Genomic DNA, 24864 nt, shown 5'->3' with positions numbered 1-24864 from the left:
ATGCTTCCAATAAAGTCCGGTTTCGTTGACATTAAAGATTTGCTCTGGCAAGTACCCTTCATTAACGACAATCTCGTGTAAAGCATCCTTAAACTTAGCTGCTTCGTCAGCATCAGCGCTTTCTGCTTCACTGCTAATTTTCACACTGAAAATTATCGTGGTTTTTGAAAGTAGAAAACCATCCAGCACTTTCTGCAAAAGTTTTGTTGTGGTTATCATCATATTTCTTCTTTAGTTCTTCAAAAAGCATGCAAGCCTTTGTCTGAATGGTCAAGGGGGTGGTGGCATACGCTTTTGTATTTGGTCCTCCATCCACGTGACCAGTAACTACTCCATTTCTTCCAAAGGCCCTATCCTCTTCTTTGAAGTAACTGTTGAATGAACAGGAGCAGATGGCTTTACAGCATCCATTACACGTTTGTCTTTAAGGATGGTGGATACCGTCGATTGCGATAAAATTCGTCACGTGCAATAACCATGACTGCCTTTCCACCTTCACGCTGGTTAATTATCTTCAATTTCTGCTCCAAAGTAATGGACTGCCTCTTCTTATTTGCACTACCAGCAGGAGACCTATTTGGTTGTTTGGCAGACAATTTTTTTTTTCAGTTTATTTAAAAAACGCACAAAAATCACAAACGAACACTGACCTAATCTTACTTGGTTCAGAATGAGAGCAAATGAGGTCGTTGGCTGCCGCCGTACTTATGCCAGCCTCTCGCTCTCGGACCAACATATCGTACACTGTAGTACACTGCTGCCTGCACTCATTGTGCGCAAAATTTAAAAATATCTATTTTCAACATTTTTTTTTTTTTCGGTATTAATTGCTAACCCATCATAACATCGGATTACGTATAGTAAGACAAATTATTGTAACTTGAACACTACCTGTAAAGGCCCACCTTGAACCACCCCTCTAAACAGTCTAAAATGGGTTGGAAGAGTAACTGACAGGTCACGGTATTGTTGGAACTACCAATACCCTATGACCAGGTACAGATGCCGACAGTCCCCAGATCGCACAAGTTTTTTTTATGAATTTTACTGGATTTCCAGCTGGTGCTAGATATTTATCCAAATGTTCAGACCTCAGGTTTTAACTATGAAAAATGCAAATTAATAAAAAATTTGTCATTTTTCTGAAATTGTCAGCTACAATGATAAAATTCTGGTTATCCCATTCAAAAAGATCTGTGGAAATAAACTGCCATGGGAAACTGGAAGTTGAATGTGACAGAATAGGCGCATGGTATTTTCTGGCATTTAACAGGCATTCCTGGCAATCACGTATGTGTTCAGCAATATGTATATTGCAAGTGCTGAATGGGCTTAGTTGGCCCAGTACTTGGCATGTGTGTCAAAAATTTATAAATCTGTCTACCTATATAGTATTGTCAGTGATATAGCAGATGTATCTAGGTACGTAAGTTGAATGCAGTATGTTATCAGATTGCTCATTGTGTTGTTAAATTTATTATATTCATCTTAACAAAAAAATTTTTTTTCCAGGTTTATGAGTGTGACCAGTGTGATAAAGTATTCCCTCGTATAGGATTGCTCATGAGCCATCGAGGGAAACATCATCGCCAAAGTTTTTCTTGCTCTGAATGTGATGCAAAGTTTCCCCATTATAATAATTTCCGCCTACACTTGAAACGTCACAAGGGGGAAAGGCCTTTCCAATGTACTGACTGTAATATGGCCTTTGTTCAGGTATGTCATCTTCATATACATCGTCGAATTCATACTGGAGAGAAACCCTTCCAGTGCGATGTATGTGAACAAAGATTTAAACAAGTCTCTCATTTAACAACACACATGAGAATTCACACCAAAGACAAACCTTATTCATGTGATGTCTGTGATGCTTCATTCTCGCAAACCAGTAGCTTGACACGACACAAAAGGCGGCATAGTGGAGAGAAACCTTTCAAGTGTGAAGTCTGTGGTGCTCCATTTATTGAAAAGCGAAATCTCACTCGCCACATGCTTACTCATACGGGTGAAAAACCTTTTAAGTGTGATACTTGTGATGCTAGGTTTGCCCAAATGATTGACTGCAAACGTCATAGAATGTCTCATGCTGGCCTCAAGCCCTATAAGTGCGATGTATGTGAAGCAGCTTTCAGTCGAAAGAATAACTTGAGATGGCATAAATTGACGCATGAAGGGGATACACCATACAAATGTGAAAAGTGCAATGCAGGGTTCAGTTTGATGAGAGACATGAAAACACATATGAGGACACATGCTGGAATTAAACCATACTCTTGCGACCAGTGCAGTGCTACTTTTGCTCAGCACAGCACTCTAAAGCGTCATAAGATTATTCATTCTAGTGAACGTCAATTCATTTGTAACATATGCAAAAGCTCATTTAAAGAGAAAAGTGGTTGGAAAAGACACTTATTACGGCACGAAGGGGTAAAGCCATTTAAGTGTGAAAAGTGTGATTCGACGTTCATTGAATTTCGTAACTTGAAAAGACATAAAGTTGTTGTTCATGGTGAAGAACGTTTTGAAGGATCTGATGTAGTTTTGGATCAGAGAGAGTTAGAGAATATCCATATTGCTAATGCTTCAAGAAAGAGATCTGATGAAAAGAATGAAGAACCTTTAGGAGAGCTCTATAGTGCCAATTTTCAAGCAACAGCCATACCTTTGCCAAAAAAAGAGACCTTAACACAACCCCACACTGATCATACAGATAGTACTTTGGTGATAGCTAATTCTGCTCCACAACCCCAACAGCCTCCACAGGCTGAAGTAACAACAGTTGCACCAACTCATCAACAGCAGTTACCAGAGATATTAACAATACCATCTCATGCACCAGGACAGATGCCCACCCTTTTGCTTACACAGCCAGGGCAGCCCCCAAAGCCTGCACGTCCTGCGAACTCTTGCCAAAATCATCAGTCTCATGTTCTAACCTTTGTGGAAGGTAGTTATAATCAGTGGCAGTCTTGGTGCTTTTGTGATACTCCAAACATTCCTGATTCATCTCAGACCATGATTGTCACTTCAGGAGCAGTAGTAAGCCAACATACAACTACAAGTGACTCAGTAGTGTCTGTAGCTCCACCACAGCCAGAAATTACATTCACTGAACTCCCTCCTAGTCAGCCACATCAGGCAGTAGGAGTCCAAGAAGTTAATCAGTCAGAATACCAGGTTAGTCAGTATAGTGGTGATTATGGAAACACCTTACATCATTATGAAGAGGCTTCTCAAGCCTCTGGAACTTTACCGCCAGACAGTCATCATCAGCGACAACAGCTAAATCAGCAGAATAGTGCAAAAATTAGTTCCATTGAAGAACAAAGGTTGTTCCCCATGACTGAGTTAGAGACATCAGAACATGAACATCATCAGCAACATTATGAAGCACAAAACCAACACATTCAGCAATTAGATTCACAACAACAACCGATACTTCAGCAGCAACAGCAGCAGCACCAGCCACAGCAGCAGTATATCCAACAGCAACAGGTCCAGCAACAGCAGCATCAACAAACATCTCTTGCTAATGCTGTCCCTTCAGCTCATCCTACTTCGTCTGAACCTCCTTCTCCTCCATCCCAGCCTTCACAGCAGCAAGGTTCTTCTCATCCAGAGATGGATGCAGATTGTGAGGAAATGCAGCCATCAGTTGACCCCTTAGTTACTTTCCAGTATAGTTTAACAGTCAATAATCCAGCCACGGGTGATATACAAATTCAAAGTGAGGCTTTTCCTGCCAGTTCTTCTGATCAGACACCAACAGAGACACAGGTCAAAAGAAAGCGTAATATTAAGGGGAAATACACCAAACGACCTGTGAGTGAAAATCGTGTCCATTCCTGTCGCTCTTGTCCTAAAACCTTCACTAAAGAAAATCATTTGCTTATTCACCAGAGAACCCACACAGGTGAGAAACCATTCCAGTGTGGTGTATGCCGTCAAGCATTTACCCATAAGAATAGCCTTACAATTCATATGCGTGGGCACACAGGTGAAAGGCCATATGTTTGCACAACATGTGAAACCTCTTTCACCCAAAAAAGTAATTTGAGAGTTCACATGAGAATTCACACAGGAGAAAAGCCTTTTAAGTGTACCTTATGCAGTGCTTCTTTCACCCAGGGTAGTCACCTTACAGCTCATATAAGAATTCATAACAATGATCGACCATATAGTTGTGGCTTTTGTACACAGAGTTTTACGCAGCGTAGTGCCTTGAAGCGCCATACAATGACCCACACTGGTCATAAGCCCCATAAATGTGATCGGTGCAGTGCAAAGTTTTCTCAAAAAGATGATCTTAGAAGACATCAGAAAATTCACTCAGTTAATGAAAGTAACAAAGATTCTAGTCCACCCAGAAAGCACCGAGCACAGGATAGTGAAGTTAGCAGTGCTAAACGTCCAAAAATTGATGATAAAGAGAAGGTGGAGTTTCTTTGCACAAAGAAAGATTGCTCAAGTAAATTTATGAAGCATTACTCATTGATGAGACACATTCGCACTGTCCATGCAGAAGGTAAATGGAAGGGAGATGGAAATGATGATATATCATCCCAAGAGGAAAGCAAGAAAAAGAAGAGGAGACCAATTTCAAGTGATTCTCCTAAAAAGATTCAGAAGTCAAACAAAGAAAGTGAAGCTTTATTAACAGAACCAGTTAGAACTAGCAGACGCATACGTGAGGCAGCAGAGAAGAAGAAAGTTAAACAGGAAAATTCAGACTTTATAATAGGGGATTTTGTTGACATGGTAGAGGAGGAAGATGATGTAAAGCCTTACAGTAAACAGAGGTCACCACTTAAAAAAGAAAAAATTGTTCCTAAGGTTGAAGCTAAAGAAAAGATGGAGTCCTGGTGTTTCTGTGAGGTGCCTCATGGACCTAACGAACCTCATACTCACGTTAGCATTGAACCAAAGCTTTCAGGAGAGCAGCAAACTAGTCTGTCACAAGAGGATTCTCTCTCTCGAAGTGCAGACACTTCTGGTGCAGCCTCTCTACTTCAGTTATCAATGGAAAATATTCAACACAATCCTCCTAGTGTGCTTGCACGAGGTTTCCCACATCAAGCTGTATCTGGAACAATGACATTAGAAGCATCATCTATTGTAGCTGGACCCCAGGTTGTTAATAATGCTGTCAGCATAGCACCAACTGAACAGCAAACTCAAGGAATAACAGCAGTTTGTCAACCTGACCCATCAATCAGTCAGTTGCCGTCTGGTGTAAGTCATGCTGGTGTTCCAAATCAGGCAACAGGTCGTATAGTAGGACAGCCTGTAATAACGACTACACCAGTTTTATCTACCGGACAGCTGGTTAATGCCAGTCAGATAATGGCACCAGATGCAGCAATCTATATTGAAGCAGGTGAAGTACTAAGCAATGGAGCAGTAGTAATCAGTCCTGGACAAGGAACCTTCATCAGCTATGAGCAGATTTCAATCAGCTCTGATGGGCAGGTAAGAAAAGTTGTGCAGTTAAATATTATATGTAACATATTATTTGGGATGAATCTTAGTGTTAAAGTTAGCTTACATTTTTGCACCATGAGATGCGATCAGTATTCAAAATAAACCAGACTGCTGACTAGATGGACTGTGTAAATTACTGACTCCCCATTAGGTGCGTTGGAATGGTTTATGTTCTTGTCAGAGCTTTTATGCTTGGTCCATGTGCACACGGTGTGAATCACCTATAATAATGTTTTACTATTTCTGGCTGTTCTTCTCCTGTACAGTATTGTGCATTTGTTCCTACATGTTATACAAACCCTTGGTCCTTTTCATTAGGAATAACTTTCAGCGTAGGCTGGGATTTGATCGTTGAAGGTTAACAAGGTAGTTAGGCAGTAACTGCTTGTCCGGTAGTCGGGAGTCCTGCCTGACTGGATGTAAACATTCCACTTTGCTTTCGGCCACTGTGGTGAACAGACGTGCTTTCGCTCTCTGCCCCATTGTTGTCGTTCGGAGATTTTCTTATACTTTCGTGAGATCTTTCCTTGTGTTTTTGTGAATGTGTGATTTGTTTGTTTTTGTTTGACATTTTGATACAATATGCAAACCCAAGAATTGCATAAGCCTAAATGAACCCCCCTTCTCTCAGTGCATTTGTCCTGGAGTGTGGGTTAGAAAGTGTGGCAGCATCTTCTCTTGAGTGGAGGTTGATCCTCACGCTCTATGCGCCAAATGCCTAGGACATGAGTGCAATAGATCTAATCCATGTGATGCTTGTGTCTCCTGGTCGGCAGAGCAGTTGAGAAGGTATGAGTGGAGGAAGCAATCTTGGGGGAAGGCTTCCAAGGCCTCTTTGGAGGGTTATACGCCCCTGAAGGCTCCGTTGGTGGTCAATCCTTCTCTGTCCTATCTCCCTCTGCTTCTTTTTTTGATTCGTCAAGTGTAGAAGAAGGGGAGAGCTGGACTCGGAGAGTTACTGTACTCGGGAGCCTCTGCCTGCTCTAAGGGGGATTTTTCCCCCTTGAGGTGGGCAGAGACTTTTTTTCATTAACCCGACTTTTGCTCCCTGAGGTGTGGCAGCCTCTGCAGGTGGGGACTTGCAGCAGTCATGGCTGAAGCTGGGGCTACCTGGTATTCCTTCGCTCCAGGGTCTAATGGCTCATTTTTCGTCTGCCCCCGTGATGCGTGGATCTGCAGCGGAGATAACAACAACTTTATTTGTACAGTCACCTCTCAATTAACACGTTTTCAATTTAACGCGAGCTAGAAAATATTGTAAAATGTTTAAAAACGCAAAAATTTCGATCTAACGCAAATTGGCGCCTGAGCGTTGTTTTCATATCACCCGCGCATCAGCGCTGCCGATGATGGCTGTTGACATAAACAAAGACATAGCACAGTGCACTGTATATATTTATTGATAAATAAAAAGTCTTTTGCTTTATTAATAAATACAGTACACAAAGTCTTTTGCTCTATTAATAAAGCAAAAGACTTTGTGTACTGTATTTATTGATAAAGCGAAAGACTTTGTTTATTTATTAATAAAGCGAAAGATTTTGTTCTGTTTTTCTTTTTTTATCTGACCTACATAGTACAGATATTCTACTTAAAATGGGGTTAGGTTCCAAAAAACCCATCGTCTGTTGCAAAATTCGTATCTCCAATATAGCCTATCCTACATTAGGGTAATCAGTACCATCTTTAGATTTAGGGTAGCCTAGAGCCTACACTGGACAGTACAGTGGAACCTCGACATACAAAAGTCCCAACTTAAGAAAAATTCAAGTTACGAATGCAAATACGAAGATTTTTTTGCCTCTGCATATGAAATCATTCAGGTTACAAAAGGTCGTTGCTGTAAAGTCCTGAGATTCGCCCGGACCACCGAGAACAATTTTAAAACTCGCGCGCCACCAACTGAGTAGACTCGCCACCATCCTCCCGCTCTCCCATTGGTTCCTGATGCTAGTCACCGCCGTAAGATCCTGCTCTCCTATTGGTCAGCATCTCTTTCATCGTGCATCTACATAAAGGCGTTCTTCGGTCACTCTGTACAGCATCGTTATCGTAAGCACGCGGAATTCGTTCGTTCATATACGATTTTGTTTGTTAACGTAAATTCGTGTTAGTGATTTCGCTTTGTATTTTATTGTGTTGTGTGAGAACTTAATTAGTAACTTAATTACGTACATATAGTCATGGGTCCCAAGAAAGTTGCTGAAGTTCACGGAAAGAAGAGGATGCTTTCTATGGAGACAAAAATGGAGATTATCAAGAAGTATGATGCTGGCATGCGTTTGAGTGTGATCGCTAAGGAATACGGCCGAAATCCGTCGACGATAAGCACCATACTTAAGCAGAGGGAAGCCATCAAAGCATCTACACCTTCCAAGGGCGTGACTATTTTGTCCAACAAGAGGAGCCACGTGCATGATGAGATGGAGAGGCTGCTTCTTGTATGGATAAAAGACAAAGAAATCACTGGCGATACGATAACCGAAACAGCAATCTGCCACAAGGCCAGCGCTATTTTCGGCGATTTGATTGCCCAGGCCGAAGACGACGGAGGAAAAGGGACATAGACGCCAACCCCAGACTTCAAGGCTTCTTGTGGGTGGTTTGAAAAATTCCGTAAACGGACTGGCATCCATTCCATGGTGCGGCATGGGGAGGCGGCCAGCTCGGACACGTAAGCAGCTGAAGCTTTTATTAAGACGTTCGACGAGATGACGATCAACGAAGGCTACAGTTCTCAGCAAGTCTTCAACTGTGATGAGACTGGCCTTTTGTGGAAAAAAAATGCCTCGTTGGACGTACATCATGGAGGAAGAGAAGAAGCTACCGGGCATAAGCCTATGAAAGACAGGCTTACGCTCGCACTTTGTTCGAATGCCAGTGGGGATTGCAAGGTGAAGCCCCTACTTGTCTATCATTCTGAGACTGCTCGAGCCTTTAAGGCCCACAAAGTGCTAAAGGAGAAGCTTCCAGAGATGTGGAGGGCTAATGCGAAAGCCTGGGTAACAAGACTTTTGTTCACCGAGTGGGTAAATCTGTGTTTCGGCCCGACAGTAAAGAAATGCTTGGAAGAGATGCGCCTCCCTCTGAAATGTCTGCTGGTGTTGGACAATGCATGCCTCTGCGCACCCTCCTGGCCTCGAGGAAGATATCCTAGCGGAGTATTCTTTTATCAAGGTTCTTTATCTTCTGCCTAACACCACCCCTCTCCTCCAGCCAATGGACCAGCATATAAGATGGTGCAAAAATTATGTCAAAGTGATGAAATAATTTCTGAGATGTGTCACTGATGCTTTTTAGTGCAAAAAAAAAAGAAATTCGCGCATGCGCGCCTGGGTAACGCTTGTAAACAAAACAACAGCTTGATCCGTGTACTCCCAGCATCCCTCAAGGTACGTGATTCAAAAGTTTTTGCCAAATAGGCCTATAACTATTTTCCCGCGAATCAAAAAAAAAAAAATTTTTGCGTCCACGTTTCATACGTCGATTAAGCACCCAACAGACAATTTTCGTTGACGTTTAATATATCCAATAGGCGTTTAAGGGTTAACTTTACGGGAGTTTTATCCTTGTTGCCAATGCACGATAATAGTCATTAGCAGCTTGAACAGATTTTGCAGCTTCAGCTACAACTTGATTAAAATTTGACAGCATATTTCCTTTCTGATCTTTGATCTATAGCAAATAAAGTTATTACATAATATTATATCAGTCGTATTCTACATAACGTCATTTATAACATAACTACGGTAATTGTTTACTATCGTACGATGGTTGAAATACAAGCCAAACGGATGTTGCTGTTATCCAATTCGGTTGTACTTAGCAAAAAAGTAAAGTTCCCCAAGTCCAGGAAAGTAACCCTCCTTATTACTGTTATTTCTTATGGGAAAAATATGTTTAAATAACGTGTTTTTGATTAATGCGCTCTCTCTAGGAATGTAATCCTCTCATTAATTGAGAGGTGACTGTACCTGGGTACGTGGCCCTACCACACTTGGTTTATACTCGACATGTGTCCACCACAACACCTTCGGTGGTAATGGCATCTGGGCCACGTATGTTGAAAATGGATCCATTCATGCCTCCTCCCCCTCCAGGTTACGCTATCTTATCTCCCCTTGCGACTTACGCTGAACGTTGTCCCAGGGTGCTATCCCCCTTGGACCTCTCCCTGGTACTTTTCCAGCTTATGTCGTCTGTGCAATATTGGCATCTCCTGTTCCTGCTGCCTTAGAGCCTGCTGCTTCAGCAGCCACTCCAGTGACACCTTGGATGGGGGATCTGACCACTGTTCTGAGGAAGATGGAGAAGTCCAAGAAGAAGCGTGAGGTATCGTTGTCTTCCTCTGTCTTCGCTGTCGTCGTCTGCTGCCTCCTCCTATTCATCTTCCAAGGCTCCCCTGCCGAGGAAGAAGGTTGTCTCCCCCCTCCCTAAGAAGTCTCTATCTGGGACTTCTAAGGGTCTGTCTCTCTGTTCTGGGAAGGCAGGTGTTCTGCTGGGCCTGCTGTTCCTTCGGGAATGGGAACCACCTTGTCGCCTGCAGGGGGCGTGAGTCGGGGATCGTAGTTCAGGCTTCGGCTTGTATGTATTCCTAGACCTAGCCCTAGAGGTTCTGCCTCCAGGACTATTACCATCTTGGGCTCTCGTTTGCGAGTTCCCCCGAGTGCGTGCAAGTCTGTACCGTACCTCATGGTAGCGCTTCTTCGGAGCAAGTGGTTGGTTCTGCTAGCAGGGCGAGTGGGAGCGTCTGATCTTCCTCAGCTGTCCCTTCAACTTCCTTGGAATACACCTGGAGGGGCGAGGCGATCAGGGGGCACCCTGGGGAGAGATCTCCCCAAGGTTCAGTCACGAGAGCTTATGTTCCCGGGACAGTCTTAGTATACGAGAGGTTGTATGCTCGAGTGGTGCAGGAAGGTCACAGGGGGTCTGTTGAGGTTCTTCATTCTAAAGGGAGAGGGTTGAGGGAGGAAGACATTCTAGAAAGACTTGACAGTCCTTCCCCTCAGGATGCGGTCACACCTGAGATCCAGAGGTCGTTTGCTGAGGTCATCGTGCTGATTCATCAGCACAATGACCGACAGGAAGGAACCACAGTGACTTCCTCTGACCGCCCTTCACAGCTGGAGTCTTTCTAGGGTCCTAAGAAGGAACCCAGGGCCTCTTCCTTGTTTGAAGGGGTGTTGGAACAAGTGAACAATCTTGTCTCAGGACAAGAGAATTGGCTTAGGGCCAACAGGTCGGACTAGCTGCTTCCCCTCCTCTACATCGACAGAAGCGTTTCTATTCGCCCTCAGACAACTCTTTGCCAACTAAGCAGGTGGAGCCGGAGTTAGTTCACTTTACTCCTGGCTTGTCACTGTAGAACTTGGCTTTCGGGAGACTTTGCCAGTCTGGAGGTATGGCTGTTTCTTACCTGGCCCACCAGATGGCAAACCTGTTGGCCAACCTGGTGCTAAGGAGGAGGGATGCAGTCGTGAATCATATCACCAGGTCTCTGGAACCAGAGTCAGCATTGGTGTTGAGGAACAGATCGTTGCTAGGCTCCTCTCTCTTCTCTGAAGAGATGATAGATGTTGTAGTGGACAAGTGAAGAGTTGGCAACGATCAACTTGTTCACCAATTTAGGGCCTTTTTGAGCAACTACGGCTAGGCCTCTGAGCCAAGCTAGCTCTTCCTCCGCCTCCAAGAAGACTCCTCAAAAGGAGCTCGTCCACGCTCATTTCAACCCTCCTTCCCCCAGGGGAGGGGAGGTAAGGGAAAGAAGAAGAGAAGGAAACACTAGCGACAGCATTCCCCGTAAGCTCATGCCACTGGTGAGGGGTGCCTGGCAAGCCATTGGGCAACATGGCAGCACTATGGAGCCAAGACCTGGGTAGATATCCTTCAGGAGGGATATCTTCTTCCCCTCGAGTCAAGGCCACCCCTTACCGAAGTCCTGGTCCATCTTCAGACTTACATCCCTGGTTCTGCCAAGGATCTGGCACTTAAAGAAGAAGTGCAAGCGATGCTTAGCAAGGAAGCCAGATCTGTCACCAGGGTTCTACAGCCAAGTCTTCCTAGTTGATAAGGCTTCGGGGGGGCTGGAGATCGGTGATATATCTCTCTCCTTTGAACCCATTAATTTGCCAGACTTGGTTCATGATGGAGACAGCACATTTGGTGCTCTGCTCAATCAGGGAGAATGACTTCATGCTTTGGGTGGTTCTGAAGGATGCACATTTCCAGTTACCCATCCATCAATCCTCCAGAAAGTACCTTCGCTTTATCCTCGAGGGAATGGTGTTCCAATTCAGGGCACTTTGTTTCGGACTCTTGACCGCCCCTCAGGTGTTCATGAGAATGTTCACTTTGATTTCAGCTTTGACCCATTCGGTCAGGGTATGTCTGTTGAGGTATCTTGATGACTGGCTAGTCCTGGCATGCTCACTCTCACAGTGCTACAGGACAGAGATCACCTCCTTGACTTTTGTCGCGATCTCGGGATCGTGATAAATTTCGAGAAGTCAGATCTCGTTCCCAAGCAGAAGATAAAGTATGTGGGCATGCTGATTGATACTGCAGTAACATGAGTCTTCCCCGCAGACTCGAGGATCAGCAAGTTCAGGAAGGCAGCTCAACTGTTTCTGTCCTGGCAGGAGCAGCCAGCTCAGCTTTGGCAAGTCATGATTGGTCACCTTATGTCACTGGAAAAGTTAGTCCCTCACAAGTATCTTCACCTGTGGTCTCTTCAGTGGTGAATAAAGGAGTGTTGATCTCAGGCTCGAGACCCTCATTCCTTCCCCATCCTTTTAATGGAGGAGGTGAGGAAGGATTTAGCCTGGTGGCTAGATGATAGGAACCTCTTAATGGGAGTGGAGTTACACACTTCCCCTCTGGACATGGTTCTGTTTTCAGACACATCGACCAAAGGTTGGGGCACACACCTGGTGGAGTTGCTGATTGCAGGAGTGTGGGATCAACACAAGCTCCTTCACATTAACATTCTGGATGGCCTTGAGTGACGGGTTTTGATGAGCGACAACACCACAGTAGTGGCATATGTCAACAACAAGGGGGCCTAGTGTCCCTCCCTCTGAATCAGTTGACAGAGCAGGTGCATGAGTTGGCTACACCACACTCAGTAGAGCTGCTGGCCAGATATATTCCAGGCTAGAGGAATGTAGTGGCAGACAAGCTCAGTCGCCAGAATTAGGTGGTAGGGACAGAGTGGTCTCTCCACACAGACATGGTGGAAAGGTTGTTCGACTTGTGGGAGAGTTCAGTAGTAGACTTGTTCGCTACCCGGCACGACGGGAAATGTCTGGTTTTCTTCTCCGTAGTGCCAGACCCATGGGCAGCTGCAGTGGATGCGTTCCAACATCTGTGGGATAATCTTGACGTCTTCTCCTTTCCCCCATTCTGCCTGATTCGGAAGGTGAGCAGCACCCAGAATCTTTGGATGATTATGGTGGCTCCCTGTATCCTGATCTGTTGGCTCTTCTTTCTGAGCTACCAGGAGAGATTCCCCCATGGCAAAAACTTTCTGTCAGCCGCACATAGAGCAGTACCACTTGGCAGTACAGTCCCTGTGTCTTCATGGCTGGCAGTTATACGCCATCTGTTGCGAGTGAGAGGCTTTTCTTGCTGAGCAGCAACAGAGATGGCAGGATACCTCAGACAGTCCTCTGCAACAATGTACCAGGGAAAGTGGGCCGTCTTTTGTGGATGGTGTTGTGGACGGGGTCTCTCTCCACTCAGAGCCACTATTCAAGAGATCGTGGATTTCCTAGTCTTTCTTTGCCGAGAGAAGCTCCTCTCTGTATCCACAGTTAAAGGCTGTAGTTCCGCCTTAGCCCTAGTCCTGAAACTGAGTGGGATTTGACTCGTGAACCTTACGAGTTTTTGCGAGAGTCGTCAGAAAGGGATCTGACCCTCAAGACTGTCTTTTTGCTGGCTGTGGCATTGGCGAAGAGAGTAGGCAAGTTTCATTGTCTCTCTTGTGAAGTTAAACACTTGAGGGGATGGGGATCTGTTGCGCTTGATTTTGTCCCAGATTTTGTAGAGAAGGCTCAGAAACCTTCGGTCCCTGACACTTAATTTGAGTCCTTTACGATCCCCTCCCTAGAGGACTTTTGTGGTAATGACCCAGACGGGATGCTACTTTGTCCTGTTAGAGTGCTACAACATTATCTGAAAAGTTACCATCTCCGGCCTAAGTGTCAACGCCTCTTCATTAGCAGCGGGGTGACCAAGAAAAAGTGTCCAAGAACACTTTCTTTTTGGCTTCATCAGGTGATCAGGAAAGTGTACTCCTCCAAAGGGAGGGACGACACTGGTACCTTTCACCCAAGAGCCCACGAAGGTTTTGGTCCTACCCTTGTGTTCTGCAAGAACCTGTCGGTTCCACAGGTATTGAAGGCAGGGGTTTGGGCCAACCAGACCACCTTCACATCCTTCTACCTTTGGGATATAACCCATAGGTCCTTGGACACTTTTTTTTTTTTTTTTTCTTTTCCATGGGACCCGTGGTGGCTGCTGAACAAGTTGTGTAGCTTACCCAGCTCCTATAACTGGACAAGGTTGCATCTCACTTTGTGTAACTGTGTAAATGAGAGAGTGACTGGCTTCTCTTCCTCCTTTCATTCTTCTCTCTCCCTGTGGGCAGAGAGTTGCGGTTGTCACACGCTGGAATGGGCTGCTGATGCAGGTAAGCTATATTACAGAGCTCCATTCTATACCCTTTCGTTAGGATATAGAAGCATGTATTTGTCCCTTCCCTAACAAGGGGGGAAGAGGACCTTGGCATAAGACAAACCCAATAATTGTGTATTTGTCTTTTTGGTTCCGGCTATAAGGTTCTTGTTTGCTATTCATAAGAGGCTATGCTTTCCTCCCTCTTAAGAATTAGTCCAGAGGTCTGGCCATTTGTCACGCAGTTCCCATACTCCAACCAATTAGACAGAGGACAGGTTTCCCTCCTTGCTTTTATGACCAGGATGGGAACTGTGGTTGGGTGAACACCAGTCTGTTCATATGACTCTTTATCAGATTCCTCCCTCCAATCAGTGAGTCTTTGTAATGTGAAGGACTGAGGGTTTGTATAACATGTAGGAACAAATCACAATTTTTAAAGTAATTTGTATTTTTCCTAACTATACAAACCTGAGATCCTTTACATTTATGACTACTTCATGCCACCCCTCAATCTGTTCCTGGGCCTAAAGCAAAGTGGAATGTCTACATCCAGTCGGGCAGGACTCCCGACTACCGGACAAGCCTTACTACCTTGTTATCTTCAACAACCGAATTCCAGCTGATGCTGAAAGTAATTCCTAATGTAAAGGACCTCAGGTTTGTATAGTTAGGGAAAAACAATTTACTTTTAAAAACTGTGATGTTTTCCATTTTGCAGTATGTTATTTGCAGCAAGTTACAAAAGAAGCTTTCACTTCTGTGCAAACAAGTTTTGTGTAATCCAAATGTATGCAGTTGGACATAATGGTTAGACAGGTGTTACTGGTTGGGATAATGAGCAATTTTATATTTTTTCTCTAATAAATGCATTGAGTAGTCTGGTTAGAATGAATAATTCTGTGAGGTATCAGGGGATGTGAGAGGCCATTAATATTTGTAGACAATCAGTTAGGTCTGGTCATGAGTCTACTTTGTCTGTTCTTCCTTTTTATGGTGTTATAACTCTCACTCCTTTTCTCAGTCTTCTGATGCTCCCTATGTGGTTCAGGAGAAATGGAAAGATAAACTTGAAGATATGAGTTTACTTTTGTCAGCAGTTGGATGCTTGACCAGTCATATTATGGGTCAGGATTGCAGGTTCCCCCAAAGTGATTGACCCTTTCAGTTTCCACCCTTGAGAGAGGTATTGGAACCTTTGACTGTAGCCCACCCACTGGACTGCCCTATGTCAGTAGGTCTTCCCATCTGCCTGGAAACAAAGGTGTGTCTTGGGTCAGAGATCTGTGCCCTTCATCACCTCTCTCAGTGATCTACCATCTTGGCTTTGACTTATTTTGTGAAAGGTTCATTCACTAGAGTTTAGTGCTTACATCAGTAAGCTCACACATTATTCTCATCTGATGAAAGTGTGTGTTACCCACTTGAGTTATCTAGGAATTATAGTCACAGTATACCAGTTACTTTGGTAGTTTCTGAACTGTGTCATTTATACCTTCTGTTTCTGACTTAAGCCCTCCCCCACTCTTAATTCCCCCATCCATTGCATCATATTCTCCTTCTGGCAACTATAGCTATTTGTATTAGTAGCTCTTCCTCTTCCACAGCTTCTAGTGTTGAGCAGACAGTTGTTGTCTCAACAGTTTTTTCTCATGAGTCGAAGCTTTCATCTCATTTGGATTTGTTATGGCCATGCAAAGCTGGGGATTCATCTTCTTAAATGGCATCATGCGAGACTCAACCTTCTATGCAGGCATCTCCCTCTCCCAACCTTGCTGTGCCACTTACTCCCTCCCAGCTATGTGGTACTTCCCTTTCACACCCTGAGACATCATTGCTGACAGTACCTGGTGCATCGCTGTCACAGGTGTCTGTTGCCTTAAAATCTCGGTGCTTCCTTTAGACTTGATGGAATTCAACTCTGATTTGGATGGTTCTCCTTTGAATTTTTGAACAATTCACAAATTGCGTTGCTTTTCAGAATACACATTAACCTTACCTTGGTAGAGCTATTTCCAGAGCTTTGGGAGGAATGTCATGTTTTTTACTACTCCATTTTGAAGTAACAGGAACAGAAGTGTTTGTATTTATTTTATAAAGTAGTGCTAATTCAGTGGTCAGTAGCAGCTTGTGATGTCACTGAAGGTCCCGGCTGCGACGTCACCACGCTTGATAGAAAATGAAAAGCTGCTGTTGGTACCCTTGCAGGCACAGCAAATGAGACCCAAAATACTGCGACATTGGTACCATATGCGTTGCTACCGATTTTGTGGTGTTCGACCCCATGAAGTGAAGACTGGTGGGGAAGGAACACTCATAGAGGGAGGCCTTGGAAGGGAGTGTGATGCCATGTACTGAGCCAACAGACCATCTAAGGTTGGTACCCCTGATGGGCATAGAGCTGGCCACATACCCTCCATCCTCTGCACAGCCATAGCTGAAACATAACGACAAAGATGGCAAAGCTCTCCCCCCCCCCCCTTCCCTTTGGGAAAGAAAGAGCATAATTAGGCAAAATACTGCCCAAGACCCCTCCTGGTTTATCCAAAAATGAATCATTGGATGAACCCGATAGGGCATGGGAAGCATCTAGTATAGACCGAGAAACATATGGATCAGCATCACGATGAGGCAGAACAAAAAAAGATGAAGGTGATTCACCATTCAAAAATGGCGTCGTTGTCTTCATCCTGTACTGATCCTTTTTGTAAAACCTTTTCCGTTGTTCTTTGAACACCAGTGTTAAGAATCTCGAACAGGGAAACTCACTCCTACCCAAGCATTTCCTCTATTTCTTGCAAGTCCTAAAGAAACCTTTACTGGAGAGTTTAAATGATCCATAATATCCTGATACTTGAACAATCCAATGGAAAACACACAACTGGAACACAGAAAGAAATGTAAAAGCGGTCAAACTAAACCAGCTATAAAAAGTACAGAGAGCAAAGCACATCCTCTCTTAAAGGCAGTAAGAGAGTAACTAGTGCAGTTACAAGATGCTGAAGGATTGTGGGAGCTCCCAGATAGCTCGTGACAAGCACAAATGCCCATAGTTCCTAGTGTACACAATTTTTATTAACTTTACAAGTTCTCCAGCTGGTGCTACAAAAGTTATCCTAATGTTAAGACCAAAAATTTTTTAGTTATGAAAAATAATTTTTTTTTATTTTTATTTTTCATAACTAAAAAATTTTCGGTCATTTTTGTCACATCCCATTGTCTCCTAAACCGTGAAGTGTTTTAAGGCCATCACCAAAGATGCCTGAATCAGGAGAATAGAGATTTCTTAGCACAATCTTTGAAGTCTTCCCTCCAGTGTCTTGTGCCTTTAGCATTTTCCAACCCAAACCACCTTCAAGTACTTCTGATTCAGAAGGCTCATTCACGGTGATTAAGGCTGATGTTCTAAGTAAATGAATTACAAAGGCAACCTAATTGAATGCCTTGAACTCTCAGTCAAGTAGGAGACAGTGTACAGAGTTGTTGGAGTGTCGGGGCAAAGCTTCAGAGAACTTTGGGTAATGATGGTTCTCAGGGAAAGATACTTTGTACTTTTTGTCACTCATCCACCCTTGTTGGTATCTTGGTATCTCTGATATCTTTCCCTGCCCACCCTCTGCATTCAGAGAAATTTTGAGCTTTGAAGATCAGACAGTTGTTATTTAAGGAGGCAATCAAGTCAGTTTTAAACTAGCCACCAAAGTTTACCATAGACTTTTTCTTGTTCCCAAGGCCCTTTTTTTTTTTGAGGGGGGGGGGGGGGGGGGGCGGTTGTTGGGAGCTGGAGGCCAGTATGGGATGTTTCCAGTGGTAACAGGTTGGTTAATTTTACTCCGTACTATTCGATGGAGTCACTCAGTCGAGGAAGATTTTCCAATTGAGAGCTGTGTTGGTGTGAGCATTGCACCACATTTATTCTTATATTTGTCTCCAATGGTGGGAGGAAGTCATCTGCTAGGACTCCAAGTTCTCTTAAACTTGGGTGAATGGTTAGTTCTCACAGACTATAATTTCCTGCAATCTTGAGAGGGAAGGATTGACATTGCATCTGGTTTTGTTGCCTGGCATTTTGATCAGCATCGACAAGTCTATAGTTTATTTAGGGATAATTATCATTTTTCTCTTTTGGCATTTCAGACAAGAGACTGGTAGACATTGTCTATCACTGCTGAGAGAACTTCAACCCTTAAAAGCCTTGAACCCAGAAGTGGCCACCTCTTTTGGGAAACTTGGTGTCTTTAGTTTGTTGACTTGAACCATCTAAGAATGACAAATACAACGTGAAACGAACTTTCGGTCTTAACAATAGGATCATTTTCAAGTGCCTAGCTGGAAAATTATCCTATTGCTAAGACCTCAGGTTTGTTAGCTATGAAAAATACAAATTGTTTAAAAAAAATTAGACATTTTACCTCAAGAATTCATGGGTCAAGTCAAATCTTCTGGACTATTCCAGTCCTAATTTCTTCAGATCTTTTAAGTTCCCTTCATTAGTGGGGAGATTGGCCAAAACTGTTGATGTGTCTGCATTTGGACCTGTAAAGCCTAGAATTCACTTTGTGCTCAGTTGCTTGTGGGTCAGGTTTGGGGATCCATTCTGGAGAACTTTGATATGTTAGGGAGTTAGACTATAGGAAAGCAAATTGCATACTAACAACCTAGAGGTTTGGCAGGTTTGAATTTCTTATGCAAGTGGAACATCTAATCAGAGACAAGACAATTGCAGTCCACTTCAACAATTCAACTTCTCTTTTTTACAAAGGAAGTACAAATCAAGAAATTTGTTCAAGCTAGCAAAGAAACTTCTTTGGGCAGAGTCCATGAACATAATTCACCTACCAAAGTTTATCCCAGGGAGAAAGCAGGAAACTACTGTAGACCAACTCGGCAGAAAAGGGCAAGAGTTTTGATGTTTGCAACTGCACAAAATGCAAAACTCAGAGTATAGTACTCTCTGTAACAGGATTTTTGACACAGGTAGTCAGTGTTTTTCTTCTAGAGTGGTTGAATCTAGACCCTTATGCTTTTCCTTCATTTGCACTCCTAAGTAAAGTTTCAACAAGTTATGAGCATCTGAGAACTCAGGTTGTTGTTAAAACTCATGTTGGCCCCAAGGAAATGGTTTCCCAAGCTACCTCTCCTGGCAGTAGAAGTTCTTACCTTCTGCCAATCAGGCAATATCTCCTTAGTTGCCTTTGAAAAGATTCCATCAAACCTCCACATGCTTCATCTGACCATGTAGAAACTGTCATCTGTCCTTTGCAAGTCAAAGGCTTTTGAAGAGCGGCTAGGGAACCCATCCTTAAATCTAAAACATCCTCCTCTGTTAGACCTTATCAATGACAGTGGTCAGCTTAGTGATCTTGGTACTTCTTCTGAGGGATATCCAGCATCCATACTTCTATAGATAACCCAGTCATGTTCTTCCATTATCTGCATTATACAAAGAAACTTTCTGTTCCATGACTTGAAGTTTATTGCTTTATGTTTTAGTTTTCAGTTTTAGGACATTCTAACTTGTATAATATTCATTTTGGATGAGGTCTTCCTATCTCTTAAGCTGGAAGCCTCAAAATCTTCCTATGATTTTTAGATTTGAGTTCGGACATGCCCTTAAATTTTATTTTACCTCAGTTTGAGACTTTTGGATAAAGTTTCCCTAAAGAATTACATTTCAAAACACTTTGCAGTAATTTTTGCCATGGCAAAGTGTATTAGTAAGCCTGAGGCCCTTTCTAGTAAGGCTTTGTTCTTGGGGATAAGTCTTTTCACCTATTGTGTAGGGCCAAAAACAATGTCACTGCAAAGTCCTTCCAACACATGTGACGGTACATAATTTAACTGCTTTAGTAAGCAATAAAGAGGACTCTTATGACCAGATACACATAGCTCTAAAGCTTTATCTAGAAGACTTAATCCTTGAAGAGGGCGAATTGAGAACTTGTTCTCTGGCATTTGAAGGCTGAGTGTTTTCTTCATTGCTTAATCAAGTCAGTGCACATAGAGTTGAAACTTGATCATTTATCATTGTTTGAACGTAAAACTTCACAACATCCATGCTATAAGCACATCTTTTATTTCATTAAAAACCTTTCATTAGGGAAGGTTGTCAGTGCAGCTCAGTGGACATGGGACTCATTTTTGTATGAGAACTGTAAAGCACCTTGTTCTTAGTCTAATCATCATGACTGAAATGATTTTATTTCTTAACCAAAAGTGAGATAATATTTCTATCTTCAGATATTAGAAAATTGGAATGTTGAGTTTTGGGGAGGATGAAGGTGCACATGAGTGCATAGGAGTTTACCTTCATATCTATCTATAGGAAGTGATTGTCTGTCGGGCTATTTACTCTGGCACAGGAATTGGTTAATGGTAATCCAGTTTTATGGCGCCTGTCTTGTGCCATAACAGGCAGAATTTCGGTTATCGCCACCATGAGGTGCCAATAATGGAGTTATATGGTGCCATAATATACCTAACAGAGGCTCCATGAACTAGTTGTTGGCGCCGTAAGCGGCCTCCATAAATCGCTGAATTTCTGTTGATGGCAGTTTTTGCTTATTAGCACCCTGCCAAGAACGGAACCCTTGCCAATAACCTGGGACTGCCTGTAGTACTTTATGAGACAGAGTTCTTTTCCCTGTAAAGATCCTACAAGTGTCACTTCAAGGATCTTACGCCTTGCCGAGGATCCACTGTCTGGCAGAAGTACTCCCCAGGAAGGATCACATAATAGGCAAACAATCTTTTATTGTATTTAACCAGTTTCCAGCTGGCACAAGATGATCCTATTGTTAAAACCGAAGGTTTTTTAGCTATGAAAAATACAAATTGATTAAAAACTGTTGTTTTAGAAGCATTTTCCATTTTATAAAAGCTGTTAGTTCAGTGGCTGAGTGAGTGTTTCTCTGGATGCCCAAACCACCATCCTTGTTGAGTGTGGTACTCACAAGATTCTTTGTTTTTCATCTGCGATTTAACTGGATCCAGTTAGGTGCTAGAAAGTTATCTTATTGTTAAGACCTCAGGTTTGTAGCTATGAAAAATACACATTGTCTTAGAAAATTTTTCATTTTATGATAAAATTAATTAGAGAATTGGTTACTTGCTGACTGTGGAATTCCTCACTGGAATTCTGTTGTGGCGGGATAACAAACTTAAGAACAAGCAGCAAATCTCCCCCACATAAACTTAATCTGCCTGGCTACCAAACCCACCCTCAATCACTTTCCTTTTTACACTACAAAATACAGCAGGACAATTGACCTATACCTACATACAGAACAAAAAAACACAAACAGGTACTCACCTCTGGCTTCTGATACTCAGGGCTAGGCTGTGCTGTCCGCCGGATATAGGCTGTAGGCTAGCTGACACACAACCACCACCGACAACCAAACACAAACCAACCAACCAAGATCCACAACCCCACAACAACTCAATAACCCAACAAATTACTGCAGACAAACACCAACAGCCCGAAAGAACACGACAACCACACAACTTCCCCCAGCATAACAACCCGCCAAGACCAACACTGCCCCAACCACCACTCACAGACACCGAAAATGCACCACCAACCTCTTCAACCTCACCACAACCAGACAGACACATGCACAACAACTTCACAACCCCAAAATCTATCAAATAACACCAAAACAACTAACCACCAAAGGATAACTGCTGCCAAAAAAAACTCTGACTTCACCAGACGCCTCACACTTACGACTCTCGTAACAGACTTCCACTGACATACTACAGAGCGCCACAACAGACATGCTTCCGACTGCCATTTAACCACTCCCATTCATTCTTCCACCAATCTCTCTCTCTCTCTCTCTCTCTCTCTCACAACCTTTGGAGACGTTGTCAAATATAAACTACTATCATTACTCCTCCATACCGTGCTCTGCTCGACTATCAATCTGGTAGCCCAAGTTCGCTTTCTGCGGCAGCTCAGTGAGGAATTAGAGGAATTTATTTCTGGTGATTAGAAATTCATTTTTCGATATACGTAATGTGGTTCAGATCCCACAATAAGCTGTAGGTCCTGTTGCTAAGAAACCAATTGGTTCATAGCCATATAAAAATCTAATCCTTCAGGCCACCCTTAGTAGAGCTATTAATCAGCTCAGTGGTCTGGTAAAACTAATATATACTTTATTTAACTTACTGACTGTGATAAATGGAAACCCTCCCAGCCTCCTCACATTTAATGGGTGATCATGAAGAATTCTGATAAAAACTGAAACATTCCAGTGCCACCTGGTAGGAAACAGTTAATTATAGACAGTCCATCTGGGTCAGCAAAACATTTTTCTTTTGTTTATTTTGCATGCCAATTGAATCTAATGGTGCAATGTTGCAAGCTAAAGTTAACGGTAGGTAAGTATCCAAATTATTTATTTTATCATAAACATTTTTATATGTTTAAGACGTTAACCACCACACAGCAATTTGACGTTTTTCTTCTGGCATCATTAGCTAACAACCCTCTCCCTCCAAGCCTGTTGCTGACAGTGATTAGGGGAGGACTTCTAAGTTATAAAAAAAAAACTGATATAATTTTTCACAAATAATAGTATGTTTAAAAAAAAGTTGCTGTCTTAAAACATTTCTCCTTTTTTGAGATCATTGTCTTCCAGCTGCCTCCCTCTCCCTCCACCCCCCTCCCCTCTCATCACCCCCCTCCCCTCCCATATAGAGCATGCACAGAAAAAACATTAGGGGAGAATGGTATTGAAAGAATAAAAATATTACAGCTATTTACTGCTTTTAAGAAAATTTTACTTCCAATTTTTATAGTTAACAAATTTTTGTTACTTTCAGCAGGTTACCTGTCATAAATGCTGTGAGTTCAAAGTTTCAGTTGGGTAATGAAATAAGTATTTTTTTATGAAGGTTTCATTACTTAATTATTTTCATGTACATATATTGATATGTACATGAAAATAATTAAGTAATGAAACCTTCATAAAAAAATACTTATTTCATTACCCAACTGAAACTTTGAACTCACAGCATTTATGACAGGTAACCTGCTGAAAGTAACAAAAATTTGTTAACTATAAAAAATTGGAAGTAAAATTTTCTTAAAAGCAGTAAATAAGCTGTAATATTTTTATTCTTTCAATACCATTCTCCCCTAATGTTTTTTCTGTGCATGCTCTATATGGGTGGGGAGGGGCGGGGGGTGATGAGAGGGGAGGGGGGGTGGAGGGAGAGGGAGGCAGCTGGAAGACCCACTAACATGTGGATTCCCCCCAACCCCCAAAGTTATCTGTTTCTTATATCAGCAGACTTAACTCCCATCCCAACCCTTTCCTTTTTAAAATATGCACAGCTGTTTTTACAGAGCAGAAATGTTTGAAAATTGTTTGTAAATATTGTATAATGTAGTATTTAAAATAATCAGTAAAAAAAATGACAAATGTGGTATATGTAGAGGCAGTCTCCTGTTATCAGCGGCGTAGGTTATTGGCGATCTGGATTTATGGCACTTGACTGGCACCGAAATGTGCTGATTTCTGATTATTGCCGCTGTTAATAGAGTTTTGGCATTGATATTTTCCTAACTGAGTACCATTAACCAGTTATCATGACATAAATTGCAGATTTTCAGATATCAGTAATTTTCGCTTATCATCAAGCTGTCAGAACTGAACCCCTTCCGATAACCAGGGACTGCCTATACTTTAGTTCTATTTGTTAAAAAATTCTACTTTCAGTAGTCAGTATTTCAGTTTTTAACTTTCCGTAAATGCACAATAGTCACTAAGTGATATATTGTAGCCGGTCATAGTATATTGCATTTTAAAAGCCTATATTAATTCTTAATTTGATTTGAGAATCATATCCTGATGTTTGATGAGAAACATAGCCTAGACAGTTTTTACTGCAGTTTGGGTAAGCCACACACGTACAGATCGTGATATATTGTAACTTTGGTTACATTGGAGTAAATTATATACACTAGCTGGAAAACAAGTGGTTACCATTTGTTTTCAAGAGAGTGAGTGTAGTAGCATGCCAGCAGGTGACTAGATGTAGTGCAACCCAAAAGATACGCAGTGGCCTGGAAATTTGAAATTGTTGAGTCAGCGGAGGAACTGAACATATATATTTATTGATAGAAAGTAAATAAAATACCCTATTCTATATTTTTACTGGAGTACTGTATTATTGTGGTGAATATCCAAATTTTTTCCTCGTATGGTTTTCCTAACTAATTGGTCAGTAACGTCAACAATTGTACACTACATGTATGAAACAGTGTAAATTAAAAATGTGGTTGCAAAACACTGAGCTACAAGTCTGTTCCACCAGTCATGACTAATTTCATTGAAATTGCCTGTGGATAATTACTATTAATAGAAAATTGACAGTCTAGTACTGATTATTATTAGTATTATTATTAGTAGACCATCAAGACATTTCTAAGTTCTCAAATGACCTTCCAGAAGAATTTGTTCTTGAATGAGAAGTGAGGATTTAGATCAAGGTCAAGTTGAAGTTGGATAGCCAACCAGAAAGAGACCTAGGGGAGAGGAATGGATAAAAGATAAAAAGGCATGAAGCATTGTAACAGTGGATGAAGGGGCATAAAGAATCTAGAACTATCTACAGTGTAAAGTGTGTCGTGCAGTGCTCACACTAAGTGATGCCTCTTTGCTCACACTAAGTGATGCCTCTCTAAGCCAATGTATT

At 42.4% G+C, this 24864-nt stretch overlaps 1 protein-coding gene across 2 annotated transcripts in view; it reads left to right on the top strand.

The window, feature by feature from the left end:
- The window catches only part of LOC135211142 (uncharacterized), an 82035-nt gene that overhangs the window by 43020 nt on the left and 14151 nt on the right, over positions 1-24864 (top strand). For both annotated transcript variants that reach the window (XM_064244301.1, XM_064244302.1), the window contains one exon: positions 1513-5469. In XM_064244301.1, coding sequence (XP_064100371.1) covers positions 1564-5469 — 3906 coding nt within the window. In that variant the 5' untranslated portion in view covers positions 1513-1563. The remainder of the gene's footprint in view (positions 1-1512; positions 5470-24864) is intronic.

The sequence above is a fragment of the Macrobrachium nipponense genome, chromosome 4 (genome assembly GCF_015104395.2).
Source record: "Macrobrachium nipponense isolate FS-2020 chromosome 4, ASM1510439v2, whole genome shotgun sequence".
NCBI classification, from domain to species: domain Eukaryota; kingdom Metazoa; phylum Arthropoda; class Malacostraca; order Decapoda; family Palaemonidae; genus Macrobrachium; species Macrobrachium nipponense.
Note: the sequence above shows the minus strand (reverse complement) of the source record. Positions and strands in the feature narration are given on the sequence as shown.